Source organism: Schistocerca gregaria, chromosome 1, assembly GCF_023897955.1.
Source record: "Schistocerca gregaria isolate iqSchGreg1 chromosome 1, iqSchGreg1.2, whole genome shotgun sequence".
NCBI classification, from domain to species: domain Eukaryota; kingdom Metazoa; phylum Arthropoda; class Insecta; order Orthoptera; family Acrididae; genus Schistocerca; species Schistocerca gregaria.
This window is the reverse complement of record NC_064920.1, coordinates 766,952,269-766,978,443: the sequence shown is the minus strand read 5'-3', so window position 1 is coordinate 766,978,443 and position 26,175 is coordinate 766,952,269. Positions and strand designations below refer to the sequence as shown.

General features: G+C 39.2%; 1 protein-coding gene across 1 annotated transcript in view; it reads left to right on the top strand.

The window, feature by feature from the left end:
- The window catches only part of LOC126268158 (WD repeat-containing protein 74), a 116,885-nt gene that overhangs the window by 79,983 nt on the left and 10,727 nt on the right, over positions 1-26,175 (top strand). Inside the window, exon 6 of the mRNA XM_049973712.1 lies at positions 5,497-5,698. Within this exon, the coding sequence (XP_049829669.1) occupies positions 5,497-5,698 (202 nt within the window). The remainder of the gene's footprint in view (positions 1-5,496; positions 5,699-26,175) is intronic.

The following is a 26,175-nucleotide window of genomic DNA, read 5'->3' as shown; positions in this document are numbered from 1 at the left end:
TCTCATTTCCTAATCTAATTCCCTCAGCATCACCTGACTTAATTTGACTACATTCCATTATCCTCGTTTTGCTTTTGTTGATGTTCGTCTTATACCCTCCTTTCAAGACACTATCCATTCCATTCAACTGCTCTTCCAAGTCCTTTGCTGTCTCTGACAGAATTACAATGTCATTCTTCTCCATTTCTTCTCCATGGATTTTAATACCTATTACGATTTTTTTTTTGTTTCCTTCACTGCTTGTTCAATATACAGATTGAATAACATCGGGGAGGACAAACCTGTCTCACTCCCTTCCCAACCACTGCTTCCCTTTCATGTCCCTCCACTCTTATAACTGCCATCTGGTTTCTGTACAAATTGTAAATAGCCTTTCCTTCCATGTATTTTACCCCTGCCGCCTTCAGAATTTGGAAGAGCGTATTCCAGTCTACATTATCAAAAGCTTTCTCCAAGTCTACAAATGCTAGAAACATAGGTTTGCCTTTTCCTAATCTAGCTTCTAAGATAAGTCGTAGTGACAGTATTGCCGCACGTGTTCCAACATTTCTACAGAATCCAAACTGATCTTCTCCGAGGTCGACTTCTACTAGTTTTTCCATTCGTCTGCAAAGAATTTGCGTTAGTATTTTGCAACCGTGACTTATTAAACTGATAGTTTGGTAATTTTCGCATTTTTCAACACCTGCTTTCTTTGGAATTGGAATTATTATATTCTTCTTGAAGTCTGAGGGTATTTTGCCTGTCTCATAAATCTTGCTCACCAGATGGTAGAGTTTTGTCAGGACTGACTCTCCCAAGGCCGTCAGTAGTTCCAATGGAATGTTGTCTACTCCGGGGGCCTTGTTTCGACTCAGGTCTTTCAGTGCTCTGTCAAACTCTTCACACAACTGGGTTTCCATCTGAGCTCTTGATGTTCATACAAGTGGTTCTCTTATCTCCAAAGATCTCTTTAATTTTCCTGTAGGCAGTATCTATCTTACCCCTAGTGAGATAAGCCTCTACATCCTTACATTTGTCCTCTAGCCATCCCCGCTTAGCCATTTTGCACTTCCTGTCGATCTCATTTTTGAGACGTTTGTATTCCTTTTTGTCTGATTCATTTACTGCATTTTTATATTTTCTCCTTTCATCAATTAAATTCAATATTTCTTTTGTTACCCAAGGATTTCTACTAGCCCTCGTCTTTTTACCTACTTGATCCTGTGCTGCCTTCACTACTTCATCCCTCAGAGCTACCCATTCTTCTTCCACTGTATTTCTTTCCCCCATTCCTGTCAATTGTTCCCTTATGCTCTCCCTGAAACTCTGTACAACCTCTGGTTCTTTCAGTTTATCCAGGACTCATCTCCTTAATTTTCCACATTTTTGCAGTTTCTTCAGTTTTAATCTACAGGTCATAACCAATAGATTGTGGTCAGAGTCCACATCTGCCCCTGGAAATGTCTTACAATTTAAAACCTGCTTCCTAAATCTCCGTCTTACCATTATATAATCTATCTGATACCTTTTAGTATCTCCAGGCTTTTTCCATGTATACAACCTTCTTTCATGATTCTTAAACCAAGTGTTAGCTATGATTAATTTGTGCTCTGTGCAAAATTCTACCAGGCGGCATCCTCTTTCATTTCTTAGCCCCAATCCATATTTACCTACTATGTTTCCTTCTCTCCCTTTTCCTACTCTCAAATTCCAGTCACCCATGACTATTAAATTTTCGTCTCCCCTCACTATCTGAATAATTTCTTTTATTTCATCATACATTTCTTCAATTTCTTTGTCATCTGCAGAGCTAGTTGGCATATAAACTTGTACTACTGTAGCAGGTGTGGGCTTCGTATCTATCTTGGCCACAATAATGCGTTCACTATGCTGTTTGCAGTAGCTTACCTGCATTCCTACTTTTGTATTCATTATTAAACCTACTCCTGCATTACCCCTTTTTGATTTTGTGATTATAACCCTGGAGTTACCTGACCAGAAGTCTTGTTCCTGCTTCCACCGAACTTCACTAATTCCCACTATATCTAACTTTAACCTATCCATTTCCTTTTTTAAATTTTCTAACCTACCTGCCTGATTATGGGATCTGACATTCGATGCTCCGATCCGTAGAACGCCAGTTTTCTTTCTCCTGATAACGACATCCTCTTGAGTAGTCCCCGCCCGGAGATCCGAGTGGGGGACTATTTTACCTCCGTTATATTTTACCCAAGAGGACACCATCATCATTTAATCATACAGTAAAGCTACATGCCCTCGGGAAAAATTACGGCCATAGTTTTCCCTTACTTTCAGCCATTCGTAGTACCAGCACAGCATAGCCGTTTTGGTTATTGTTACAAGGCCAGATCAGTCAATCATCCAGACTGTTGCCTTTGCAACTACTGAAAAGGCTGCTGCCCTTCTTCAGGAACCACACGTTTGTCTGGCCTCTCAACAGATACCCCTCCGTTGTGGTTGCACCTACGGTACGGCTATCTGTATCGCTGAGGCACGCAAGCCTCCCCACCAATGGCAAGGTCCATGGTTCATGAGGGGGGGGGGGGGGGATTTATTAGTATCTAATGTAAATCTTAAGTGTTAGGAAGTGAAACTTGGAACGTAAACACTACAGACAAGCAAAGAAGAACGGTTGCTGTAGAAGAATGCACAATATTAAATTGGTAGATCAAATAATTGGTGAATAGGCACTGAATCTAATAATAGAAAAGTAAAAGCACTGTTGAACTTGAGTACAATGCACAATCAGTTGATAGGGCTCATCCTGAGGCATCGTGGGATGGTTAATTTGATAATGGTTGTTAAAGAGTGAGTGGTAAAAATTGTAGGAGGAGACCAAGGCATGACTACAGTGAACAAGTTCAAGCAGATTTAGGTTGCCATAGTTATGCTGATGTGAAGAGACTTGTCATGGATAGACTAGCATGGAGAGAAATGTTGGCCTATTCATAAAATGACATGTCTTAAAAAGAATTTCTACGGTCGCCGGACAAGGGAACATCAGCCTTCAATATTTAAAAGATACAAGTTGCTGGTCTGAAAGGACGTACACTATATGATCAAAAGTATATGGACACCTGGCTGAAAATGACTTACAAGTTCATGGCACCCTCCATTGGTAATGCTGGAATTCAATATGGTGTTGGCCCACCTTAGCCTTGATGACAACTTCCACTCTCGCAGGCATATGTTGTCAGGTACTGGAAGGTTTCTTGGGGATTGGCAGTCCATTCTTCATGGAGTGGTGCACTGAGGAGAAGTTGGTATTCCAATTCATCCCAAAGGTGTTCTAAAGGATTCAGGTCAGGACTCTGTACAGGCCAGTCAATTACAGGGATGTTATTGTCATGTAACCACTCTGCCACAGGCCATATATATTATGAACAGATGCTTGATCATGTTGAAAGATGCAGTCGCCATCCTCGAATTGCTTTTCAGTGGTGGGAAGCAAGAAGGTGCTTAAAATATCAATGTAGGCCTGTGCTGTGATAGAGCCATGCAAAACAACATGGGGTGCAAGCCCCCTCCATGAAAACTATGACCACACCGTAAACCACTGCTTCTGAATTTTACTGTTGTTACTACACACACTGGCAGATGACATTCACTGGGCATTTGCCACACACTGCCATTGGATCGCCACATTGTGTACTGTGATTCGTCACTCCACACAATGCTTTTCCACTGTTCAATCGTCAAATGTTTACGTTCCTTATACCAAGCGAGCTGTCATTTGGCATTTACCGGCGTGATGTGAGGGTTATGAGCAGCCACTCAACCATGAAATACAAGTTTTCTCACCTCCCGCCTAACTGTCATAGCACTTGCAGTGGATCCTGATGCAGTTTGGAATTCCTGTGTCATGGTCTGGATAGATGTCTGCCTATTCCACATTATGACCCTCTTCAACTGTCAGCAGTCTCTGTCAGTCAACAGACGAGGTCGGCCTGTACGCTTCTGTGCTGTACGTGTCCCTTTGTGTTTCCATTTCACTGTCACATCAGAAACAGTGAACCTAAGGGATGTTTAGGAGTGTGAAAATCTTGCATACAGATGTATGACTCAAATTACACCCAATCACCTGACCACATTCTAAGTTCGTGAGTTCTGTAGAGTGTCCCATTCTGCTGTCTCAAGATGTCTAATGACTAATGAGGTCGCTGATATGGAGTACCTGACAGTAGGTGGTAGTAAAACGCACCTAATATGCGAAACATATGTTTTTAGGGGTGTCCGGATAGATTCGAGCAAATAGTGTATTATGATGCAAGACTACTAATAAAATGATAGTTAATGGCCATTATGGTTCATCAGTTATCTTCACACTGATTGCTGCAAAATATTACTACTCAAATACAAATTGTTTATGACACAAGCAATTAGGTTTGTTATATTGTCATTTTAAATAAACACCAATATTTTTGATGACTTACTTTATCAGCTAAGTAATTGTACAGCATCTGGTAGATTATGCTCGGAAGTTCCTCTTCAAATTCTAATGGACAGAGAAGAAGAAGAAGAAGAAGAAGAAGAAGAAGAAGAAGAATTGTAAGTTTTTGTCCTTTGTTTTAGAAATAAAATTATCTGAGACATTATAAATTACTTATTTGCTGCTACTAGATGTATTTATTCCATATAGAATTTTTCTTTTCCCTTAAAAGATCTATTACAAACTGCATCAAACTAGTCACTGTACTGAAGATGATAACAATAACTTCTACTCTCTTGTCATTTCATTGTTACTGAGTTCATAATGTCAGGCAGAAGGGGGGGGGGGGTGGAAGTTATAGGGTGAGGCAGTTGGAAATTTTAATGTGAAATGACTGAAAATGTCCTAAAACATAAAAGAACAAGTTTGAAACGTGTAGTAGAAAAAGCATTTTGTGGTTAATCAATAGAAATAGGTTCATGTGCAAGCTAATCAACAATTATTATAATTGTCTGTAATGAGCTTCCTTCTTGTTAATGGGGAACATATATATTTTTGTAAAATTACATGGAGACAGTATGGCTGGCCAATACTTCCCTTCAAGAGGCGAAATTTAAGTACTGCCAATAAACAGCACATTGAAATGTAAAAAACTAATCCTCCTCAGAGAGAAAATGGGAAGAATTTTGGGATGATTAGAATGGAGGGGTAGGTTACTCAGACCCTGTTATGTGAGGGACCCTCCTATTGTGAGGACAAGGGAACACGAAGTCTGTACTTACTAGTTGTTGTTTGTAGTTCAAGGTTCCAGTTCTTAGACTCTGCACCATATCCTTAAGATGAAAAGAATTATCTCTTTAGGTAGAGACATGCCAGTAACATATTATTTAGCAAGTGATTATGTCTGTATTAATAATGTGATTAAAACTTCATATATTCATTGAGATGCCTTAGTAATTCATGTCAACTATTTTATTAACATCTGAATTGTTATTAATATTTCTTCATTCACTAGTTTTACAAAGACAGTTTTGTCAATATCTGAGCTTTTAAATGTCTTACAGGTGTGTGGTTGTTGGCAGCGGGAGGGGACAGATGAAACTGATTGACTTCCGTGGCAAAAGTCATATTGCAAAGTCTTATAAAGGGCCAGTTGGGGGCATTCGATCCATTGCTTGCAGTGCTACTGAACCATATGTAGTCAGTGTGAGTTTAGACAGATACTTGCGTATACATCACCTGGATGAAGCTAAACCTCTTTATCAGGTATTTATTTCCAGATGTTACCATTTATTTTAATGTTATGATTCGTTCCTTTTAGGTTTTATGGTTTAACAAAGTGATATTGTCAGAAAAACAAATCTGTGGCAGAAAATTCTAATATTATACAGGGCACTGAACAACAATTGTAGTCCTTCAAGTTTCTTGAAGAATTTGTGGCAATAATTTGTTTCCACCAGTTTGTACCTTGTGGTTTAAGAATCCCATTCACCTAGACATTTGCATGCCTAGAAAGCAGCCTTTGATAATTAGTTTTAAATGTTACTGCAAAGTTTGCAAGTGATATGTCTCACAAATCAATAGTTACAGAAAAAAGCAAGCTTGAAGGCTTATTTTATACCTTTTATTTGTAGACTCTGGTTAACCACAGTTTTAAAAATATGCAGAAATAAAGCACAAGGTAAGAAATGTGTTTCAAGTTATTGAGTACTTTTACAGATACTTGGCTTTGTTGTACAACAGTTTGAAACAGAGAGGTATATAGTCGGGGCAACAACAACTTTGTTTATTCCTACCTGCATTCCTGCAAGATTCTCTCCTCTTTTGCAAACAAATGTTACAAATTAACTCATGGGTTTACGGCTGAAGCTTGATGTCTGTTGGACCCCTAGATACACTCATGACATGTCATCTAATCCAGTAGAAGCTGAAGAATCACAAATTTTACTTGAATGTGTTTTTTGGGAGTCCATTGCCGTTAGTTACATTAGAAGCACATTCTTGAATTTGTCTTTTTGCCTTTTTGAGAAATTCCTTCCCCAGTGTGGAACAAAATTTGGAAAAATGTCAATAGTTCCTTTTGTTTAAGATTCCCAGTCTAACAGTTCAAAACAAAGCAAAAGCATTTGTTGCAGTCATAAGGAGCACTTGGGAGGAAAGGACTTTCTACCACTTCATCAGTTTTCTCTTGAATGACTAATTTTAGGTCTTCTGAAAACACCTGTCAACCTCTGTTTTACATATAAATAATGGAAGGAGTGAAGGTAACAATTCACCATATAATTAAAGTGTTGAGTGATCAGTACGAATGTAAACAAGATGGAAAGTGTTGCTAATCTTTCAGGTGAGACCTTCCCACACTCATTCCAGTTGACTGCTGATACACTGTAGCTGTGCAGTTGCACATGTGTGTTTGTGTATTCTGTTAGCTCTGAAAAAGACTGGTCCAGAGGGTTAGCAATGTTTTCCGTCTTATGTATGTGCTCACTGATTAATCAATGACTCAACTATGTGGTGAGTTGTTACTTTTACTCTTTACATTATTTGTATTCCTCCAAGGAGTTTACCACATCTGTTTCATGCATATTGCAATCAAGAATGGCATTTAGTTTAAAATTTGTTTTGATATCACCCTTTGTACACACAGGAATAACAGAACTTGTCATGGCAGTTCATTTTAATTAGCCATGAATGTTTATACAAATTATGTTGCATTCTACTATAGAAAAACTGCCGGAAACTTGTGAAATCTGCTCAAATGAACAGTGTGACCATTTCTTGAGTACTCAGCAAGCAACCCTTTCCCTATCATCCTGTGATGTTTTATTAGTGCACATGTATAATCCATTGTAAATAGTGAACTCTTGTATTTTATATGTATCACTTCACTCCATTAATTTTTTAAGTGTGCTCACACTAAATATCATTGTTCTGTGAAACACACTTGTCTTTGTCAGGATGAGGTTTTCAGTACCTCCAGTAAATGAACAGTAGTCACTCAAGTTTGAGTTCTTCATGATACAGAGATGGATAAGTATCTCAGTTTGTGCTTCATCTCTAATGACCTCTATGTAGCTCAAATCTTTCTTCATTTTCCTGTACCAATGAACATCAAAACACTTTATAGCTTTAGCATTGATCCCCACCCCCACCCATGAACCACGGACCTTGCCGTTGGTGGGGAGGCTTGCGTGCCTCAGATATACAGATAGCCGTACCGTAGGTGCAACCACAATGGAGGGGTGTCTGTTGAGAGGCCAGACAAACGTGTGGTTCCTGAAGACGGGAAGCAGTCTTTTCAGTAGTTGCAAGGGCAACAGTCTGAATGATTGACTGATCTGGCCTTGTGACACTAACCAGAAAGACGTTGATGTGCTGGTACTGCGAACGGCTGAAAGCAAGGGGAAACTATGGCCGTAATTTTTCCCGAGGGCATGCAGCTTTACTGTATGGTTAAATGATGATGGCGTCTTCTTGGGTAAAATATTCCAGAGGTAAAATAGTCCCCCATTCGGATCTCCGGGCGGGGACTACTCGAGGATGTCGTTATCAGGAGAAAGAAAACTGGTGATCTACGGATCGGAGCATGGAATGTCAGATCCCATAATCGGGCAGGTAGGTTAGAAAATTTAAAAAGGGGAAATGGATAGGTTAAAGTTAGATATAGTGGGAATTAGCGAAGTTCGGTGGAAGGAGAAACAAGACTTCTGGTCAGGTGACTACAGGGTTATAAACACAAAATCAAAAAGGGGTAATGCAGGAGTAGGTTTAATAATGAATAGGAAAATAGGAATGCGGGAAAGCTATTACAAACAGCATAGTGAACACATTATTGTAGCCAAAATAGATACGAAGCCCACGCCTACTATAGTAGTACAAGTTTATATGCAAAGTAGCTCTGCAGATGACGAAGAAATTGAAGAAATGTATGATGAAATAAAAGAAATTATTCAGATAGTGAAGGGAGACGAAAATTTAATAGTCATGGGTGACTGGAATTCGAGAGTAGGAAAAGGGAGAGAAGGAAACATAGTAGGTGAATATGGATTGGGGCTAAGAAATGAATGAGGAAGCCACCTGGTAGAATTTTGCACGCAGCACCATTTAATCATAGCTAACACTTGGTTCAAGAATCATGAAGGAAGGGTGTATACATGGAAGAAGCCTGGAGATACTAAAAGGTATCAGATAGATTATATAATGGTAAGACAGAGATTTAGGAAGCAGGTTTTAAATTGTGAGACATTTCCAGGGGCAGATGTGGACTCTGACCACAATCTATTGGTTATGACCTGTAGATTAAAACTGAAGAAACTGCAAAAAGGTGGGAATTTAAGGAGATGGGACCTGGATAAACTGAAAGAACCAGAGGTTGTACAGAGTTTCAGGGAGAGCATAAGGGAACAATTGACAGGAATGGGGGAAAGAAATACAGTGGAAGAAGAGAATGGATAGCTCTGAGGGATGAAGTAGTGAAGGCAGCACAGGATCAAGTAGGTAAAAAGACGAGGGCTAGTAGAAATCCTTGGGTAACAAAAGAAATATTGAATTTAATTGATGAAAGGAGAAAATATAAAAATGCAGCGAATGAATCAGCGAATGAATCAGACAAAAAGGAATACAAACTTCTCAAAAATGAGATCGACAGGAAGTGCAAAATGGCTAAGCAGGGATGGCTAGAGGACAAATGTAAGGATGTAGAGGCTTATCTCACTAGGGGTAAGATAGATACTGCCTACAGGAAAATTAAAGAGACCTTTGGAGATAAGAGAACCACTTGTATGAACATCAAGAGCTCAGATGGAAACCCAGTTCTAAGCAAAGAAGGGAAAGCAGAAAGGTGGAAGGAGTATATAGAGGGTCTATACAAGGGCAATGCACTTGAGGACAATATTATGGAAATGGAACAGGATGTAGATGAAGATAAAATGGGAGATATGATATTGCGTGAAGAGTTCGACAGAGCACTGAAAGACCTGAGTCGAAACAAGGCCCCCGGAGTAGACAACATTCCATTGGAACTACTAACGGCCTTTGGAGAGTCAGTCCTGACAAAACTCTACCATCTGGTGAGCAAGATTTATGAGACAGGCAAAATACCCTCAGACTTCAAGAAGAATATAATAATTCCAATCCCAAAGAAAGCAGGTGTTGAAAAATGCGAAAATTACCAAACTATCAGTTTAATAAGTCACGGCTGCAAAATACTAACGCAAATTCTTTGCAGACGAATGGAAAAACTAGTAGAAGTCGACCTCGGAGAAGATCAGTTTGGATTCTGTAGAAATGTTGAACACGTGCGGCAATACTGTCCCTACGACTTATCTTAGAAGCTAGATTAGGAAAAGGCAAACCTATGTTTCTAGCATTTGTAGACTTGGAGAAAGCTTTTGATAATGTAGACTGGAATACGCTCTTCCAAATTCTGAAGGTGGCAGGGGTAAAATACATGGAAGGAAAGGCTATTTACAATTTGTACAGAAACCAGATGACAGTTATAAGAGTGGAGGGACATGAAAGGGAAGCAGTGGTTGGGAAGGGAGTGAGACAGGTTTGTCTCTCCCCGATGTTATTCAATCTGTATATTGAACAAGCAGTGAAGGAAACGAAAAAAAATTCGGAATAGGTATTAAAATCCATGGAGAAGAAATAAAAACTTTGAGGTTCGCCGATGACATTGTAATTCTGTCAGAGACAGCAAAGGACTTGGAAGAGCAGTTGAATGGAATGGATAGTGTCTTGAAAGGAGGGTATAAGATGAACATCAACAAAAACAAAACGAGGATAATGGAATGTAGTTGAATTAAGTCGCGTGATGCTGAGGGAATTAGATTAGGAAATGAGGCACTTAAAGTAGTAAAGGAATTTGCTATTTGGGGAGCAAAATAACCGATGATGGTCAAAGTAGAGAGGATATAAAATGTAGACTGGCAATGGCAAGGAAAGTGTTGTTGAAGAAGAGAAATTTGTTAACATCGAGTATAGATTTAAGTGTCAGGAAGTCATTTCTGAAAGTATTTGTATGGAGTATAGCCATGTATGGAAGTGAAATATGGACGATAAATAGTTTGGACAATAAGAGAATAGAAGCTTTAGAAATGTGGTGCTACAGAAGAATGCTGAAGATTAGATGGGTAGATCACATAACTAATGAGGAGGTATTGAATAGAATTGGGGAGAAGAGAAATTTGTGGCACAACTTGACTAGGAGAAGGGATCGGTTGGTAGGAGATGTTCTGCGGCATCAAGGGATCACCAATTTGGTATTGGAGGGCAGCGTGGAGGGTAAAAATCGTAGAGTTAGACCAAGACATGAATACACTAAGCAGATTCAGAAGGATGTAGGTTGCAGTAGGTACTGGGAGATGATGAAGCTTGCACAGGATAGAGTAGCATGGAGAGCTGCATCAAACCAGTCTCAGGACTGAAGACAACAACAACAACAACAACAACATTGATCCTATTTTCAATATTTCATAAACTGAAATTGTGGCCTGTTTGTTAATGATTTTGCATGCCTCGAAAATAATAAATAAAATTGAAAATGTATGAAAAATATTGAAAATACATTCAACAGAATGAAACTCAAGTGCTTTTTTTACTCCACATATTTTTGAAAACTATGTGACAGGAGAATGCTGGACAATGGATGTTCTGCCTAATGCAATGCCAGTTAATTTGTTTAGAAAAGTTTGCTGTCATTTAAAGATACTCATGAATGCAGCTGAAAGAACAGTTGGAGGATGGTCAGTAAATTTACCTGTGAAAAATATGAGACAGAGAGCAATAAACTGTAACAAATTTCTAAAATGACCTGCATTATAGTATGAAAGTAACAACAACAACAAATATGTGCCAAACAGTAACTCACGCGAACATGAATCTCTTTCATTCTGTGCTCACTCAGATGTTTCTCCCTCTGTTCCAGAATAATTCAGTTCTCCCCCAACAAGTTCCAGTAATTCCTGAATATTGAACAAACAAGAAATTTTTAGGAGACTTATAAGAAATGATGAAAAGTAGCAAGGATATCTATGAAGTTCTTGAAACACAGCTACCCACTGGCACTATTATCCGTCACAGCTACTGTGGATTGAGAGCTATTTTTTAAAATTAATTATGGCACTGAGGGCTGCACCTGGCAAGCACAAGATACCATAACATTTATACATTGCTTTCATATGAATGATAACCGATTATTGGTTAATAACAGCTTTCCTTGTTGTGCAACATAGTAACTCAAACTATGTTTGATTGCAATTGTTTGAATGCAGTGCCATTGCAAGAAATGACTAAAGGCATGATTTTCAAATTGTTATTACAATATAATAAACTGGAAATTTTATTTTCAAATGTATTTTATTGTACACAGTTACCTCTCCTGTTGTTGTTGTTGTTGTTGTTGTGGCCTTTCTGCAGACTGGTTTGACATAGCTTTCCATGCTAATCTATCCTGTGCCTCTTCATCTCTGAATAGCCACCACAACTTACATCCATTTGAACTTGTGTTCTGTATTCAAGCCTTGGTCTCTCTCTAAAAGTTTATGCCCCCTCCCCACACCCACACCCACACACACTCACTCCTTCTTCCATATAACACAACATTTCAGAAGTTTCTATTCCCTTCTTAGCTGAATTGCACACTGTCCATGTTTTATTCCCGTACAAGCCTACACTCCAGACAAATACCTTCAAAAATATTTTGTAACACTTGAATTTATGTTAGATGTTAGCAAATCCTCTTTTCCAGAAATACTTTTCTTGCTATTGCCAGTCTGCATTTTATATCTTTCCTACTTCAGCCATCACGTTGAAAGGCCATCTGCTACTTTTCATGTTTCATCTCCTAATCCAATTCCCTCAGCAGTGACTGATTTAATTTAATTACATTCCATTACTCTTATTTATTTTTGTTGTTGTCTTTTCAAGACACTATCTATTCCGTTAATTGCTCTTCCAAATCCTTTTCCGTCTATGACAGAATTACAGTGTCATCAACAAACCTTAAAGTTTATATATTTATTTAGTTTTCTGTCGTAGTTGCATATAATCTTTAATGATGCCTGGTTTCGAATAATTGTGTTTATTTTCAACCCATTGACCACATCAAGACCTGCAATATTAATCTGAAATATTTGTGTGTGTGTGTGTGTGTGTGTGTGTGTGTGTGTAACAGACCTGAAAAGTATCAGTCAGTCCTGTGGTGTTTATAACAGACCAGGTCTAATAGGAGCAGAGATACACACAAAAGCATGGTTTTCCAGCCCGAGGAGTGCAGGCTGCCCTGCAAAGGTATGTTCTGTGGGAGCAGTATCGGCCTCCAAAATCAACCTGCTCTGCCAGACAGCCTACATGTCAGTGGCAAGCAACGGTTTTCTGGATCCTAACATGTAGGCTGCCCTACATGATAGATGTGTTGTTTTGGAGTAGCATCAACCTTTATCGATGAGCTTTACGTGGAAGTCTGTATGTGAGGGGCACATAAATGATTTTCAAGCCACTGATGTGTAGCCTCCTCTGCATGACAGGCATGTTGTGGGAGTAGTATGAACCTGCTTTATTGAATTGTATTGCAAGAGCTACATGTGTCAATGAGCATGGCCGCAGACAAGTTGATATGGATAGAGGAGGGTATGGACAGAGCGAACAGGAGGGGGAAGTGGACAGAGAGAGGGGAGGGAGGAGAGATGCTTGAGGCAGGTGGTAGGTGTGGAGGAATTATGGGCAGGTGGAAAAGAGAGAGGAGGAAGCAGAAATGGAAAGAGAGGGGGAGGAAGTCATGGTCAGAAGGAGGGGGAGAAGATATGATCAGAGAGAGGGGAGTGTAGGAAATGGCCGAAGAGAGAGTGGGGACTATGGGATAGACAGATAAAGGTGGCAGGGTGAGGTGGACAGAGGGCGAGAAACAGATGGATACAAGTAGGGGGAGGAGGAGGTGTGTCCAATACATGTGTCAAACACATAGATGGATGAAAAGCTGTGGGGGGAAAAGCTAGTAAAAATTAAAAGTACAGTAAGTTAAACTACATAAATCAGGAGTGGACAGGTGCGCTAATTTAGGCGCGGACATCCATGAGTGTCCACAGGCACTGTCACCTCTCTGCTAACATTGCTTATTTGTCATTGACACACACACACACACAAGACGGACCTGTTTACTTTGTGTCATTAGTGTTATCAGTATCGAAGTATCTTAGGCATTTGTTGTAGGACAAAGTTAGTGTGAGGGAAAATAGCTGAGGAGGAATTAAGATCGTGAAAACAAAAGTCGGTTAAATCCCTACACTTCAGTGCGCAGTGGGGAAAAGATTACTTTTTATTAAAACACAAACTGGGCCACAGTGTTTGTTTTGTTATGCTGTTTTATCGGCTTGAAGGAAGCACAGTGTGAAGTAATATTTTCAACTACTTTGTGAGAAATTTGTGATCACTTTGGTTAGTGAAGAAAGGAAGGCCAGGCTTCTTGAGCTAAAACAGAAGAGAAAGAAGAAGGAAAGTTCATATAGATTTATGTGATATCTTGAAAATGTTACTATTATTTATAAAGCATTATGTGGCTTTGCCCTCTATTCTATATACTGAAAGAGAAATGTGTCACCCACAGGGATGGTGCAGTATGAGTGAGCTGTCACATATATCTTAAAATACCCAAATCGGTGCATCCTTTCAGCCCTGGGGAATTTGTTAAATAGTATTTTTTTGCTGCCACAACAATCTTCTGTCTAGGGCCTCATGCAGTTTTCAAAATGGTCCCTCTTTCACAGAGGGCAGTTCGCAGTTGCATCAAAGAAAGGGCAAACAAGTTGAAAATGCAACTGAAAGATAAAAGATATGGCTTTTTTTATGTCTATGGCTTTGGTTGAATACATGTATATACCAGATGTTGCTCAGCTTGCTGCGTTTGTGAGAGGTGTTGATGCTAAATTCAAGTTGATGAAGGAACTTCTTGCCAATGCATGATACAGCTAAAATCGACAACTTATTTTCTTGCTTATGAAACATCATTGACAAATATGAACTTTTCGGGAAAAGCTTTCGCTGGCTGCAAGAGATGGAGTTCCAGCAACTATTGGTCAAAAGTCTGGTATTGCTGCTTTGATAACAAGTAAGATAAAAGAAACTGGCATCCAGCAGGAAATATAAGCGGTACACTATGTCCCACATTGTGTTAATGTGCTGGTAAAATGTGGCGAAATAAGTGGCATTGTGGATGATGATGTGAAAACAGATAATAACCTGAGATCATATGATTTGGAACATTGGCAGTTTAAATCCCTCCTGGCAGATCTGGGGTGTGATTATGACAATGTAGCATGTTTTTGTGAAGTACACTGGTTGTATTGAGGTGTCATCATAGAAGGTATTTCAACTTGCGTTAAGAGATACCATCATTCCTAGACATGAAAGGAATGCCAGTGAAAGAGTTTGGTGACTCTTACATCTATACTCTGCAAACCACCATGAGGTGCATGGCAGAGGGTACATCCCAATGTACCAGTTATTAGGGTTTCTTCCTGTTCCATTCATGTTTGGAGTGTGGCAAGCCTCTGTGTGTGCAGTAATTATTCTGATCTTATCTTCACGATCCCTGTGTGAGCAATACATGGGGAGGAGGGTTGTAGTATATCCCAAGAGTAATCATTTAAACCTGATTTGTGAAAGTTTGCTAATAGACTTTCTGGGGATAGTTTATGTCTGTCTTCAAGAGCCTGCCATTTCAGTTCCTTCAGTATCACTGTGACACTCTCCCATGGATTAAATAAACCTGTGACCATTCGTGCTGCTCTTCTCTGTACACGTTCAATATCCCCTGTTAGTCCAGTCTGGTAAAGGTCACACACACCCCAGCAATATTCCAGAACTGGTCTTATGAGTTATTTGTAAGCAATCTCTTTAGTAGACTGATTGCAGCTCCGCAGTTTTCTACCAATAAACCGAAGTCTACCATCTGCTTTACCCACGACTGAATGTATGTGATCATTCCATTTCATATCCCTACAAAGCATTACAGCGAGGTATTTGTACAAATTGACCAATTTCATCGGTGACTTATTGACATCATAGACATAGGATACTACATTTTTTCGTTTTCTGAAGTGCACAGTTTTACATTTCCGAACATTTAGAGCACGTCGCCAATCTGTGCACCATGTTGAAATCTTATCAAGATCTGACTGAATATTTATGCAATTTCTCTCAGATAGTACTTCATTGTAGGTAACTGTGTCATCTGTAAAAAGCCTGGTTTTACTATTAATATTGTCTGCCTGGTCATTAATATACAACATAAACAGTAAAGGTACCAACACCCATCCCTTGGGCACACCTGAAGTTACTTCTACATCTGACAATGACTCTCCATTGAAGATAACATGCTGTGTCCTCCCTACCAAAAAGTCCTCAATCCAGTCACAAATTTCACTTGATACCCCATATTGTCATACTTTTGACAATAAACATAGGTGCGGTACCGAGTCAAACGCTTTTTGGAAATCAAGAAACACTGCATCTACTTGGCTGCCCTTGATCCAAAGCTTCCAGTGTGTCATGTGAGAAAAGTGTGAGTTGCGTTTCAAATTATTTATGTTTTTGAAAATCATGCAGGGTGGCATTGATGATGTCATTCTGTTCAAGATACCTAATTCTGTTGGAGCTCAGAATATGTTCTAAGATTCAGTGACAACGACATTGGATGGTTGGTTTGTGAATCACTTCTACTGCCCTTCTTGTAGACGGGTGTGACCTGTGCCTTTTTCCAAGAACTGAACAAGGTTTTTTGTTCAAGGAATCTACTATAGATTATAGTGAGAAAAGGGGCAACTCAGCCGCAAAATCAGTGTAGTATCTGACAGGGATTCCATCAGGGCCTGGATCTTTGTTCAGTTTCAATGATTTCAGTTGTTGCTCAACACCACTAACACTAATACTTACTTCATTTTTTACTTTTTTTTATTTTTTTTATTTTTTTATTTTTTATTTTGAGTGGTGCAAGGATTAAACTGGGGCAATTTTCCTAGTGTGTATTAGATCTTGCATTTATAAATGACCTTACAAAGTGCCTGAATGCCTTAATTACGACTTTGCATGGTAGATTATAAACTAATTACCGATGTTTTAAAAGAAAATTGCTATTGTGGATAAAGCAACTTTCAGAAAGGTCATTTGTGCACTTTTCTAATGTTGCACAATTTATAAATGAAATAAATCTTGAAAAGGAGACACTGAGCCGACATGTTGATGAATCTGTTACGGTGTTACAGGGTTTGTTACAAAACTTTGATAGTACATTTAGTAGTTTAAATCAATTTGAATTTGATTTTGCTGCCATAGCAACTCCTTTTGCAGTGGACATTCAAAGTGCACCTCCTGAAACTTAGTTGAATCTCATTGACTTTCATTATAGTATTGTAGTCATGGAGAGGTTTTGCTCTGCATGAAATGTTGAAATGTTTTACAAGAACTTCCCAGCAGAACACTTTCTGCAATGGTTTTGAATATCTGCTCGAGTCATCAGTTTGTTCAGGACCACATATTTGTGTGAAAGTGATTTTTCAACAGTGAAATCAACAAAATCGAATTTTAGTAGTAGTTTTACTGTCATTCATTTGACTGGAGAATTCCTTTTATGAGATGTCATCTCATTCCAAACAACTAGAGGCTACTAGTGAAACATTTTGATACAACAGTAGAGTGATGAAAATAGATGTTCCATTCTTTTTCACAAGTACTAGGCCAGCTCCATACATAACATTTCTCAGGGAGGCTGCATGTATTATATTAACAGAGGTTTAACAAAAAATCATGTTGTCCTTGATTATTACTTAGTCTGTGTTGTATTTGTGACCAGGAAATTAAGTCGATGACAATGGTATTTCATTCTCTTTTTGTTGATTCCCCTCTTTTTCCTGATCCCACTACCCCCCCCCCCCCTCCCACCCTCTGTACAAAATGACAGAACTTGGAACGTTTTCTACTGCTTGTAATTGGTGTCAACATATGCAATGTGTTTGTTTGCAGCACTCATTACAGAATTATGCAGTGAAAGGACTATTTTTTTTTTTTTTTTTTTTTTTTTTGGCGCTATGTTGTGCCTCTACCAAACTGCAGTTGATCAACCACTTTTCTGTCATCTGCTGTTGTAATCAGAATGTGTGTACCTGCCTTCAGTTTTTCGAACAAAGATGGAACAATACAATGTGAAGTACAAGCTGGTTGAACAGGAAAAAAATTAAAAAATATAAAATTTCACTCACTGACCAAAATAGGAAATATGTGACCCTTTTAAAAGGTAATAATTGACATACAAAGCCTTATGTGATGATATTTCACTTTTATGTAACTCTAGATTGGTCTCTAAGGCTACATTTCCACAAATACAGTGCACATTATATATTGTGTCACAAGTATTCATTGCTGCATTGTGGTACTGTAACAAATATGACAAGCAAAGAATACTAATAGGACTACAAACTCAAGTGTCTGGTGTGATTCTTGTGTTATGGGTAGCCTTCAGTGCTTTTTGCCAGAACAGAATGCGAACTGCGTTTGCATCGTGCCCACATGGCAGTACACAATGCCCACACTGCCCTTGAGTAGCTTCACTGGCAGCTCATGGCCCAGCTCTGATGTAAATAGTTTTCAAACATTCTGTATGCACAGATCACAATAGTGCAATACATCAGTTATGACATAACTACCTATCTGATATTTGACTGTAACATAATTCCAGTTGAACATTCTAAAGACTTGTTGATATACCATAAAAACATAAAAAATGTGGTTGGGGGAACTCGACAAGCACCCTCAGTTAAGTACTGTGTGTTCATCTGCACTGTCGTCATTCATCGGTACCAGTACGTCTATGATTATAGAAAATAGTTTCATTGTATTACCATGAAACATTAGACATATATTTTTAATTTTTAACCAAATATGTAATGTCACAATCAAATTTGATGAAAACTGGAATAGCTTTAGAGGAAAACTTGTAAAAAAAAAAAATGTCAAGTTTATTTGGAAATGTAAATAGAAAACCGAGGGCACCAACCACATTCTCCTAATTACATTTGTTATGTTGACCTGGTGTGAGAACAAATCTTTTAAATGCTTCCCTGAAATTACATTACAGTCAAATATTGGAGACACAGATGTGTCACAACCGATGTATATGCTATTGTGATCTGTGGATACGGTGTCCTTGGAAACTATTAATGTATTGTAACATACTGTATTTCAAACAATGGGAAGTCCAGGATGGAATAACATCAATATTATGAAAAGGATATACCACTGCTCTCCACATACAGGAGACATTGAGTCACAGACAGCTACAACAAAAGGTTGCTATACACATGAATTCCTGGCCAAAAGGCCTTCCAATCACAACTCGCACACACGTCATCACTGCAGAGGCCAATAGTATACAGCAACTGTGCCACTGTGCCTGATGGGGAAAGCAATATGTTGGTGGTGGGAGTGGGTAGGGGGAGGGACAGCAGGGTAGGGATGAGGGAAAAAGTAGTGTTGCTTGTGGGAGCCTACAGGGACATGTTGGGGGCAGCAGATGGCCGTTAGGTGCAGTCAGGAGGCTTGACGGTGGGAGGGGGGTTCAGAGGAGGAAAAAAGACTGGGGACTGCTTTGGTGCAATAAAACGCTGTGTAGTGCTGTTGTGGGATCAGAGGAGAGGATAAGTGGATGGACGACAGGGACCAGCAAATGTTAAGATCGGGAAAGGGGACGGCTTAGTGAATGTGGGAATTTAGAATATATTGCATGGAGAGTTCCCACCTGTGCAGTTCAGAAAAGCTGCTGTTGGTGCAAAGGATCCAGATGACGCAGGCTGTGAAGCATGCTGTGTTGGGTAGCATGTTCAGCAACTGGTTGATCCAGCTGTCGCTTGGCCATTATTTGTTGATGTCCGTTTGTGTGGACAGCAACTTCTTGTTTGTCGTGCCCACACAGAAAGTAGCACAATGGTTGCAACTTAGTTTGTAGGTCACATGACTGCTTTTCCAGGTTGCCCTGCCTTTGATGGGGTGTTGATGCCTGTGAACAGAGCCGAGTAGAAGGTGGTGGGAGGATGTATGGGACAGGTCTTGCATCTACAGATTGTGGGATACGAGCCAGGAGGCAAGAGTTTGGGAGCAGGGCTGGAATGATGAGAGATAGTCGAAACCCTGGCGGTGAATGGCCTCAGCCTTTGCTGGTCCCTGTCCTTCACCCACCTATCCCCTGCCGTGCTCCCACTCCAGCACCACACAACTTTCTGTTCCACCGACACACATACTAGTTTCTTTCCCCTCCTCTACTTCTGTCCTTTACCAACCCCTTCTCCCCCCTCCCCCATCCCAACCCTCAAACCACCCAACTGCACCTAGCAGAACTACCTTGTCTTCTCCATATCTCTACACACTCCCACAACGGCCCTACACATCCCCCACCCCTACCCTGCTCGCCTTCCCCATCCCCTCCCCTCCCCTCCCCCCCCCCCCCTCCCCAGCCTACTCCTTACACCCACCATCTAAGATTCTTTTTCCCATCAGCCACAGTTGTTGTGCACAGTCTGACATCAGCAGCCAGAGAGAGTGGTCATGTGTTTGGGAGTTGTGTTTGTCTGAATGTGTGTGTATGTTTTCTGCTTTAGAAGAAGGCTTTTTGATTGCGGGCTCAAATGTATAGCAGTCATTTTGTTGTGGCTGTCTGTGACTCAATTTCTCCTGTATAAGGAGATTATCAATCTATGCTTCTCATAATATTAACATACTGTATTTTATTTTTTATTAATATTGTACTTTTTGATGAAGGCAATGGTATGAAAATGTCACCATTAAAGTTTATACACAACTGTGCCAGAAAATGGAATCAGTAATAAATAAATTCAGTTGCTGGTTCTGCTTTATGGTAACACACTGCTTGAAATGCACTTAAAGCTTTTATTTCTTCCCCTTGATCTTCATTTGCTTTTCCAATGTTCTCCGTGGTTTCCTTCACATCATGCTTAATCAACATACTGAATAACGTCGTCAATAGGCTACAAGCCTTTCTCACTCTGTTCTCAGCCGTTGCCTCCCTTTCATACCCCTCTAATCATAATTGCAGTCTGATTTCTGTGCAAACTGTAAATAACATTTTGATCCCTGTATTTTATCTATTTTATCCCTGCAACCTACAGGGTTGTCCAGGCCACATTGTCAAAAGATACAAATACTGTGAACATTTGCTGCACCTTTCTTTAACCTATCTTCTAAGGTAAGTCATAGGGTCAGTATTGCCTCGTGTTCTTACATTTCTTTCTAACCCACACTGATCTTCCCTGAGCTCAGCTTCTACTAGTTTTTCCATTCTTCTGTAAACAGTTGTGTCAATATTTTGCAACCATGGCTTATTAAACTGATGCTTCTGTAGTATTCATAGCTGTCAGTGTATCCTTCTTTGGAGCTGAAATTATTATATTCTTCGCCCATCTCATATATTTGTGCAACAGGTGGAATAATTTTGTCATGTCTGGCTCTCTAAATGCTCTCAATAATTCTGAGAAAATGTCACTTACCCTGGGACCTTATTGTAACCTCTCTCTTTCAGTGCTCTGTCAAAATACTTCTCATAGTATCATATCTCCTGCCTTATGTTCACCTGTTGCCTCTTCTCTTTCTATAAGAGGTTCTGCTTACAAAGCCCTTCTATATAATCATTCCATCTTTCATCTTTCCTACATTGTTAGTAATGGCTTGCTGTCTGAGATCTTGATATTCATGCATCACTTCTCTTTTCTCCAAAGAACTCATTAATTTTGCTACAAGCAGCGACTATCTTTCTTGTAGTTATGCATGCTTCTGCAGGCTTGCATGTGGCCTCTAGCTGTTGCTGCTTAGCCATTTTACAATTTTTGTCAGCCTCAGTTTTTAGACATCTATTTCCCTTTGCCTGCTTCTTTAACTACATTTAATTTAGTATCTCCTGTGTTATCCAAGAATTTCTACAAAGCCTTATCTTTTTGCCTTCACTGTTTCATCTCTCAGGATTACCCAACTCTTCCTGTGTTGTTTTCCTTTCCCCTGCATGAGTCAATTGTTCCCTATAGCTCATTTTGAAACTGTCAACAATATATGGTCTTTCCATTTATCTTGGTCCCATCTCCTTAATTTTCTACCTTTTTGCCATTTCTCTGGTATTAGTTTTCATTTCATAAGCAATAAAGTATGGTCAGAGCCCACATCTATGCCTGGAAATGTCTTACAGTTTGAAATGTAGTTTCAAAGTCTTAGCGTTACCATTATATAATCAGTCTGAAACCTTCCAGCTCCCCATATCTGTTATATATCTACAATATTCTTTTACAGTTCTTAAACCAAATGTTAGTGATGATTAAATTATACTCTGTCAGGGTGTATACGACCAAGGACAACCGAGAGATCCGGGAAAAACCCGGGAATTTTTTCATCTGGGAGAAAACCAGGAAAAACCTGGGAATTGTTTAGAGGAATTTCTTACTGTTTTAGTTTTCAGTTAAATTTTTCTGATTTTGACTGGTAAGAACCAATACTCTAACAAAGGATATTACTGTATCCTGCTACTGCAGAGTAACACTGCAGCAACAAAACATGAACAAGAGAGCAAAAATGAAAATAAAACTTAAGTTGTGAAGGAAAAGCACCACACACAACAACAAAACACAGTGTTCATATAAGTGTCTGCCAACAGCAAAGTACATCCAAGGCTTTATGAAGACTATGCAATGCTTGGTAACAACAAATTGCCTCCGATGAGCGTGACGTGACAACTGTTTAAATTAGATTCGTTTGAGCAATTGCGGGTGGGCTCTTGCGCATGCGTAGTTGAGTCGCGTGTGAGTAGTACCTTCTCCTGCTTCTGGTTACAGAAATGTGGCTGGGCACCACTATCTACTATTGCCCCGGTTCGGAAATATAGTTAATCCGGGCCTGATGCATAGAGCAGTCTGAGTTGTGGTGGGGAGGTGTGTCGTCTCGATGTGACCTGTATATATGGTCAGTGATTTTATTGTTTCCTCTCCATTTATTGCTCTCACTTTAAATGAAAACAAAACGGATTTTTGTGACCAGGAGCTATCAAATGCATGAAAATACGTTCGCATAATTACGGAAGACTAAAATATGTTATTAGTTTCATGTTTTATTTCCACCTTTCTGACAGTCAAGCATTAATTACCTTGCATACCAATGAAGTTATTTTTGAAGGTTCGCTAAAGAGATGTGGCTTTTATTAATCTTTTTCACTGAGGCAGTCAATTTATCTGAAATGAAGTGTTTAATTTCACACTGTGCCTAGTTTCGACTGTTCGCTGCATTTCAAGTACTCTTATGGCATTATGCCATAATAAAGAACCGAACATGAGGCAATACAGTACCGGTGCTCCAAGAAAATTTACATCCGAATCTGGACAAATGAATGTGCACTTTAAGCCGAATTATGCATTTTAGTGTGGTGCACGAAATTCCGATTCTCTTGTAGACATTTTCTGATGCCTTGTTTCTTTTATGACATAATATAAGATCTTCTAGTGTTTTACACATACGAACATAAGGGCTTCCTGCGTGATCGTAGCTGCACAAGCGCACTGATGCTTTTTTCCTGGCGCTCTCCTTCAGTTGCTGAAATGAACCTATTTCTAACAGGTAGCGGGAAAATATTGCAAATGGTGATTTGAAAAGCATTACATTCAAAGCAAATTTCCTTTTACTCAAGATGATATGTGTGCGAGAATGTACGATGAATTTCTTAAGCCACAAAGCATTTGACGCTCATTTAAAAATAAACTCTTTGAGGAGGACCGTTTAGAAGAATTTTGAGCCCAGAAGATTAGACATTTAGGTCATTATTAAAAAATTTTACCGGCACATTTGTGTGATGTGTCTTAAAGTGTAACACGCGCAAAGAAGATCAACATTATATGTGCAAGCTTAGCTTCTCTTGCAGCTTATTAATCTTAGGGACCAATATTATATGTGAACGCTATGTATATTAATTTAAACCATTAACTTTTTTTATTTGTGTGTGCGGTCGTCAGCTGGTGAGATCACGTGAAAGAAGCTATGACTGGCTTACAAAAGCACATCGCAATCTTTATTTCAATGCTTCAGAAAGTAACATGCGGTGCTTGGTGGAATCCGAATTTATACCTTCGTAATACGAACATATGCAGCGTACATGTTGCTGCACATCAAAGGTCTTTCAAAACAACAACAAAGTTTGTGCAGTGCATGATGGCATTGATGTGTAGGAGTGAATTTTGAGAGTGCAGTGGGTTAGTGGAGATTGAGGCCAGGAAGATTAAGGGAATGAAGGATGTCTTCCAAGGATAACTCTCATCTGCAGAGTTCAGAAAAGCTGGATTTGTGGGGAATGATCTGGATGGTACAGTTTGTGCAGCAGCCATTGAACTTGAGCATGCTATGCGCAGCAGCAAGTTCTATCTCTGACTACTCAACTCTGTACCTTTCATTGTGGTGGACATCTGGTTGGTTGTCATATTAAATTTTGTACAGAGATTGCAGTAGAGCTGATGTATGACATGGCTGTTTTCACACGGCCCTCCTACAGATGGAATAGGATAAGCCTGTGACAGGACTAGCGTAAGACATGCTGATTGGGTTAATCATGTAGGTCTTGCAGCCGGGTTTTCCACAGGGATATGACTGCTTTGCCAAGCAGTCAGGAGTGGGAATTATATAGGGATGGACCAGGATATTGTTTAGGGTGTGTGGGTGCCGGAATACCACTTCAGGAAGTATGGGAAGTATCATGAGGAAGATGTCACTAATTTCCTTACCATAGTTATGAAACTAATGTACTCTATGACTATGCTATACCTAGAATCTTACAATCAAACACATTTACAAGTTGCTTGGGTTTACATTTCATTTTGCATTCTGACTTCTGCAGTTAGCAAGTCAAAAATAATTCCCTACTGTAAAATGTCTTTGAATACCATAGAACATGAATTGTTATTTTTGCAGCCGCAAAGCAGATTAACAATTGACTTCGTCCACTGACTTCACTGCTTACTGGAACGAGAGTTGCCAGCCATGTTCTGTTGGTAGCTCTTATTATGTACATCACCAATCTGAAGTGACCAGGAAAATAAAGTTGTGTACTCCTGTCTACCATTTGAGGTTTGAAAACTGACGACCTTATTAAAATTAAATATAAGATTGTATGTCTGTTTTCATCAAAATGTCAGTTATCATCATTTATTTCTGCCTCTCTCGTGTCCTTAATAGCTGATTTAACTTGAGGTGATAATTACTTGAAGGAATTGGCGCAAGGAAGAAAAGTAGTCATTAGTGAGAAAAATCATAACATCAGTCGAAATGAAATAAAAGTACAGGGAAATAGATCATGATCTGCCGTTTAGCGTTTTCCATTAATTTTGTGAACTGTAATACTCTTGTTTGAAATACCCTTTTTGTTTTTTTAGATTTCTATTTTACTTTTGTCACTTTTGGCAGACACCTGTACCCACAAGTATAGGCAACAAGCAGTTTGTCAGTATTTTATGCTTTAGCGATAAATATTAAACACAAAACAGAAGAGACCTAAATATTTTTTCATGTTAAATGATGCACGAAAAAAGAAATATTGAATTTTTTGTTTCATCAAATTTTAATGCATTACAACAATTTGAGTTATTGCTAAAATTTACTATTGTAGTGACTTACAATACACTAAAAGCTCATATACAGTTTTTTTTGGGGAGGGGGGGGGGGGGGTTCTTTGCTGAGCTTTTTTCTGCATTAAACTTTACAACAAATTGTTGTATATTCATTTCTCCATTCAAACACACATCTAAATATCTGAATGTACTATTAGTTATGTTTCATAATTTTGAAGTAGTGTGCACACGAACTGCAATGTGCTTTTTAGGTTTTGACCTCTGTATGGACTCCAGAAGTCTCCATCAGTCATAATTAGCACTGTACACACATTATTATGGACTGCAACAAATTCATCTTGTGAGGCTGTAGGAGGGTTTAATGATGTAAAAACTTTCCCAGACATTTCAATAAAAGTCAGCTCAGTGTCAGTGTCCGCTGATCATCGAGATGCCAGTGAATCTGATACTTCGAACCCCCATAACGAAAGCCAGTGTCACCCTTCGTTGGTATCACCGCATTCCAGGCAGCCTGTCACATATGCAGTGCATCTAATAAACTGCTGGTGAAATATTCTTTTTCTTTAAATTTGAGTAAATAATTTTGGAGTAATTGCTTTCAGTCTTGCAATTTCATATTTTATTTACTGCCTTGACTCATGGTTGTAAAACAGTTGTCGTGTTCATATGATTTGCATATGAACAAGACAACTGTTTTGCAGTGCAACTTCAATTTTATGTTCTCCGATTTTTCATTTTCCTCAGCTCTACACCATAAATTCTCGGCCTCTGTGAAAAACACATAAAGATAATGCTAAAAATTCCCTGATTCTTCCTAGTAAGGTTTACCTCAATACTAAGTTCTTACTCGGCATCTTGTTTGACTTCATACCGTTTCCGTCCTACTGACATTTAATGTGACTGAATGAGTTATAAGTGGCACAAAAGACAAATGGATGGCAACACGGATGGCAGCAGAGTTAAGGGGGTATTTTATGCCGTTGTGGAGAGGGGAGACATGAGAGAGGAAATGCTGACGTAATCCACGTTCAGTGTTACCAACACAACTTGCATATTTAAGCTTCATTGCGCGATTATGATACAACTACTGCT